The sequence below is a fragment of the Diadema antillarum genome, unplaced genomic scaffold (genome assembly GCF_040938485.1).
Source record: "Diadema antillarum isolate AM-2024a unplaced genomic scaffold, OU_Dant_1.0 seq00000160_RagTag, whole genome shotgun sequence".
NCBI lineage: Eukaryota > Metazoa > Echinodermata > Echinoidea > Diadematoida > Diadematidae > Diadema > Diadema antillarum.
Window position 1 is genome coordinate 1,754,138 of NW_027271231.1, and position 5,863 is coordinate 1,760,000.

Below are 5,863 nucleotides of genomic sequence, written 5' to 3' on the forward strand. Positions count from 1 at the left end.
CACCTGCGGATTTTCTGCCCTATTTCCTACGACAAAGTATACTTGCTACAGGAAAACATCTTGAAAGTCGCCTGTTCTATCTAACATAATGAAGCATGGCAAATCAAGTGAATACAAACTTCCAAATTCACTACATTGCTGATTGTACTGATAACACTCAAAAACTGAGAAAACAAAATTGATCACAATTTGCATTGCAAAGCTAGTGAAGCTGGTAGAAGTGTTCTTGCTCAATCAAAAAGGCGACACATTCATGAGTCTTTGTACTGTATGCAGAAATACTTCATGGAACAGATAGAGTTTGAAGTCAGATGTTATCTGTACATGAGACTGGGTAGGGAGTTTATTGTTAAGAAGGACATGGGGAGGGGAACCAGTGGGCATGGGGTGAGGCGGGGTGACTTGGGTGTGGTTGGAAGGGTGGTGGGTGTGGTAGGAAGGGTGGTGGGTGTGGTTGGTTGGTGTTGTTGGAAGGGTTGGTGGTTCTATGCGTAGTATTTGTTGTCATCTTGTCTCCTGATGGCACAGCACAAGCAGCAGGAGAAGATCATTCCAAGAATCTACAGCAGGAAAAAAAAAACACGGAATCAAAGAAAAACATACATAAATTTGTTCATTCAGAAACTTTAAAAGTGGAAATTTTGTGCAACATATACATGTACATACATTTATAACGTATGGCATTTACATATATTTGTTGATGGGCCAAATTTCTGTCCACTTTTTGTTAAAATTTCACAGACAAGACAATTTCTTAACCCGTTGAGGACAGTTTGATTTTGCTACAACACGCATTTCCCATAGATGCTTGCCCGAGTATGCTCGGGACTTGGCCTCAATGGGTTGATATGTTTAAAATGCATACTTCTAACATATTGCACACAGTATAAATGCAAGTTTTAACTGTAAATATACAAACACATATTCTTTTTTTAATCTCCTGAAGATATTGTGTGTTATTTCATTAGTTTGTCAATAAGAGTGTGAAATATGGGAAAAATTTCCTTACCATGATATATTCCATGTTCACAATTATTATATGTCATAAAAATCACCTTTACCAGAGGGAATGGAGTTCAAAAAATAAACTAATTGCAAAACACAGTGCTAATAGAACACTTTTGGACATAGGCATATATCAGTCGTAGCAGTGAAAGTGGCGAAGGGCCCAATACTTTTTAAAAAACTATTCAGTGTTTTTGCTGCAAAAGTTGGTACCATGAAAAATCAAAGATGAAGGCATGCCTTACTCTCACAATACTTCAACAGAGTCACATAATATAACAGATGGTGACTGCTGTTGTGGAAAATACACAAATACTTTTCTTTTCATTTGAAATGCTAATTAAGGCAGTCATAAGTCCCTAAATGTTGACTAATGACTTACTACCTCACTCAATATCATTTCAAAATCTTTTAATGAATCTTTCTGTATGTTCCTGCACATGCAAGCCATCGTATATGTAATATTTCATAATGCACAGATATGTTGAGTTCATTCCACTGTTCCTTTCATTAATTTTTACTTATCGACCAAGTCAGTCCAATCAGCCAGCTACGATTGTCTGTTTAAGAAATCCAAAACCCAAATATAAATGTGGATTGAGTGAAAGCAGCAATATTAGTAGAACACATTAGTCAAAGTTTGAGGAATATCAGATAATCAAGTTAAAAGTTATAGATTTTGTCACCATTGCAGGATAAGAAGTTTACTGCAGTTCATGACATGATTATGGACAGCGACATGTAGGATATATGAGGAGAATTTAACATTTTTTTTTCTCATTTTTTTTAGCATAATGAAAGAACTCTTGACTTACTAGTACCTCCTTCAGAGAGCAGGGGGAATAAATACTATTACCCTTGTGTGTCCATAACAAGTCAATGGAATGTGAACTTTTCATGAAAATGAAATTTTGCAGAATTCTCCTTATATTTTCCTTTAATACATTGTTATCCATAATGATGTCATGAAGTGTAGTAATCTTCTCATGCAGCGATGAAGGCATTACAAAAATGCAAAGTTTGTAACTTTTGAATTGATTTTCCTTAAACTTTCACTGATGTGATCTACTAATTTTGCTGCTTTCACTCCATCAACATTTATATTTGGGTTTTGGTTTCGTTTATTGAATGACCAAAGAGAGCTCACCTGAACAGCTCCAACTCCAATAGCTAGCCCAGCGACAAGGATTGTGTTCTCTTCCAGCAAATTGAACAGACTCTCAGCACATCCCTAAAACACATGAAGAATAAACTCCATCAATTTACCAGAAAATACAAGATAATAATGTACATTTGCAGTATAATTCAGGCTGGACTAGTCTTCAGCACATTTCTACACATCTTTAAGTAAGTTCATCATTAGACAGAGTAAAATATTAACCTTTTCCAGTGATTCTTCACTTGGTACATAACAAGGAATATTCTTGAAGTAATCATTATGGATATCCAAATTTCTTCAATTTTCTTTAATGACAGATTTCTCAAATAAATCAGAATGGAGAATCAAACTGCAGTGACAGAAACACCAGGGAGGTAAAAGTGCACACACTTACATCTGTGTGGATGCCAACATCTGGAAGGTTCAGAACTGTTGCAAGGCTCTTTAAACCGCTACCACAGTTCTGTGACACAGACTTGCAGCACGAGTCCGGCACCTGTAAGGGGTGCGTTGCTGCATACCTAGAGCTTGCGTAGTCCAACGGGGAGTCCGCTCCGCAGCACTTCAACTGTAGAATCACAAGTGAGGAAAAAATTATCTCAATTAGTTATTGACCTAACTTGTTTCAATCTGTAAAATTTAAATGCGCTTCCATAAAACCTCTTCCCCTGTCCCCTCCCCCTAAAAATAGATAGATAGATAAATAAATAAATAAATACATAAATAAATAAATAAATAAATACATAAATAAATAAATAAATAAATAAATAAATAAATAAATACATACATACATACATACATACATACATACATGGATACATACATAAATCAGCTCAAAAACAAAGCCTTACAGCATTCACACTTCAAAGTTTCCATCTATTACTTTCAAGTGCCACTTCCGCATTTCTGGGGTAAAGAAAGTGGGGGGCCTAAAGTGGTGACACCATATGTATTCCTTTGAATGGTGCAAAAAAAAGTGGGGAGGGGGGGGGAAGGACCTGAGCCCCCTCGGCATCCCCCCCCCCACCCCCCCCCCCTCCACCCCCACCCACATACAACTTCCCAGTATATGGTAGGCCTACACGTACAGTATTGGTATCAAAGCTCATTATTAATGCCTGCACACTGATTTTAAGTAGCCTTACCGTTCTCTGCATGCTGTCCAGTGCTGCAGTTACTGCAGCATCCTCAGAATAAACATCTTGTATCGTGGTAGTCATACCTATAAAAATAGAAAGACAGGACCAAGAACAATGACACAATGGTGAGTGTATTGACAAGAGTCAATAAGTATGCCGTATTGTTTAAACAATCATTTCTGAGTCCATTTTCCTAATCAAGCGTTTGCTTTATATGATGATGGTCTCCTGTATTCCTGTTACATCCAGAGTTGCTTCATTTGTATTTTGAATGGTAGATATACAGGATCCTATGTGAGCATAGATGTATAAAATAATGCCTGCTTGTTTCCATTTAGTGTGTTTAAATGATAAAGGGCATACAATTCTTAGGGGAATCAAAAGTTTATTTGATGAAAATCAGTTTCACGAATATATCATGCTGCGAAAATATTGTGTTTTACAGTATTTGGTTCACACTGAGTTGGTTCAAACTCGGGTTTCACTAAACTCTGATGATAGCGGAATCCATAGGGTTCTAAAGTTTAAGCTGGAACCTTGTGACTGCTGTCACAGTTAACCTCGAGTTAAAGGGATTGTATAGTTATGGTTGAGACCTATCTTCAGGTTTCTAATATTTTCGGTGATATATTGAGAAACCTCTTATGAAATATGAAGAGCGTACAATTCCAAGAGGGATTCAACGTTTATCTCTTTATGTGCCATGGTGGAAACCTCCCATGTGCCACATAATTCTAAGACTCCAACATATTCATGCTTTGAGAAAACATTCAGTTTTTCAAATCTATATAACTTTTCCAGGTTTCTGTCAAATTGTAGATGAAATGAGCAAAGTTGAAGAGAAAATGCCAAGCTTCGCATTGATGTAAATTTTATGACAAATCTATAGTTGCTTTTCTTTCGAAAGCATGGTGGCTACATTACTGTCAATGTATGACTTTTGTACACAAAGCAGTGACAGAAACTTATAATTTGCTCGTGAATCCAGGAGGAAACACTGCTTGTTAGTCAATCACCACATAAAATGAAAGCCATAGACGAGAGGAACGGAATCACGAGAAATGCTTCCATCGTACCGTGGCATTTGGCAATTTATCGGTCGGTTTGGACGGGTTTGTGTGTTTGAGCAGAATATGCGAAGTTGGCACGCCATCCACCGAGTCGGACATGCGAACGTGGCACATAAAGAGTTATTTGATGAAAATTGGCTTTGAAATGGCTGAGATATTCAAAACAGAGCAATCCCTTTCCCACCTTTTATTAGGATCGCTTTATTTTACTTTGTTTTTCTATGTTTAAGCCATTCCGAAATTGATTTTTCATCAAATGAACTGGTATGCTCTGTAATATTTCATAAGTGTTTTCTTGGTATCTCGCAAAAAGTTATAAGCCCAATCCTCATCTCCACCAATACTATACTATCCCTTTAATTTTAAAGCATTCCCAAAGAATTCTTCTTCTGATGGATGCAACAACTGAGATGGGACCATTTCGTCTGTTGAGAATGAGAGGGGCATTAACCCATTCCATACTGAATTCTGAAATCCCCATAGACTTACTACACAGGCCACCAGGTACCCGTACGGAATGGGTTAAGTTGCCATGAACACTTATCATTCTCAACCAACCATTTTGTGTTGGCCAGGCCGTCTGGTCTTACGGTTCAGGCTTACCTTGTTTGACGCCCTCCTTAAGCTTTTCCCGGTTGAGGTAGGCCCAGACACCACCACCAACTTCAGCCGCACAGATTACAAGAAGGAGAATGAAGAACTGCACAAAAACAGAAACAGAAAGTAGAGTGAACATATAATGTGCAGTGGTGGATCCAGAGGGGGGGGGGGGGGGGGGGGGGGGGCGCAACCAGCGCATGCCCCCCCCCCCTTTATTTTTCGTTAAAAACAAAAGAAATAAAAAGAAAAAAAATGAAATGAAACCCGGAAGGTGCACAAGTCACGCCCCCCCCCCCCCTTTACAGAATTCCTGGATCCGCCCCTGATGTGAATACCATATATGTCCTCTGCATTGTTTCTCTTTTTATTTCTAAATCACACACTGATTACTCTGAGGAGCAGTCCAAACATGAACATTATTTAATATTTCTTTGGTCATTTTCTGAAACTCGGTCTGCTCTCCACTTGTTGAATGAATATCACACAAGCTTCTCATCTCTTGAACAGAACATGTTCAGTAAAATAATATCCACACAATCAGAAATAACCTCTTGATACAAAACTCAGTCATAGAGGTCTATTTTCGTATTTACACAAAAAGTAAATAATCATGAAAATGAATTATCAGAAGTAATTCATATCAACAACTTTAGTCTCTTTTTCTCCCTTTCACTTTAATGCTGCATACCTCATGTCCTTTAATTCTACCTATCACCTTTCCCATAACATTGATCTGTCTCTTTGCTCCTACACTGTTACCTGTTCATACAATCATTCTTCTTTTTGGGGGGGTGGGGGGGTGGGGGGCATCCTCTCATACTCTCTTCATATGTTCCCACACTTTGTGTCTCATTTTAGGTCTATCTGCCGCATTTTACCTACTTATCTTT

General features: G+C 38.0%; 1 protein-coding gene across 1 annotated transcript in view; it reads right to left on the bottom strand.

Moving 5' to 3' along the window:
• Positions 1-375: 375 nt before the first annotated feature.
• Positions 376-5,863, bottom strand: part of LOC139727911 (CD63 antigen-like) — a 192,776-nt gene continuing 187,288 nt past the window's right edge. Inside the window, exons 3-7 of the mRNA XM_071638882.1 lie at positions 4,977-5,073; positions 3,310-3,386; positions 2,559-2,732; positions 2,153-2,236; positions 376-560 (exon numbers count right to left, since the gene is read on the bottom strand). Coding sequence (XP_071494983.1) covers positions 486-560; positions 2,153-2,236; positions 2,559-2,732; positions 3,310-3,386; positions 4,977-5,073 — 507 coding nt within the window. The 3' untranslated portion in view covers positions 376-485. The remainder of the gene's footprint in view (positions 561-2,152; positions 2,237-2,558; positions 2,733-3,309; positions 3,387-4,976; positions 5,074-5,863) is intronic.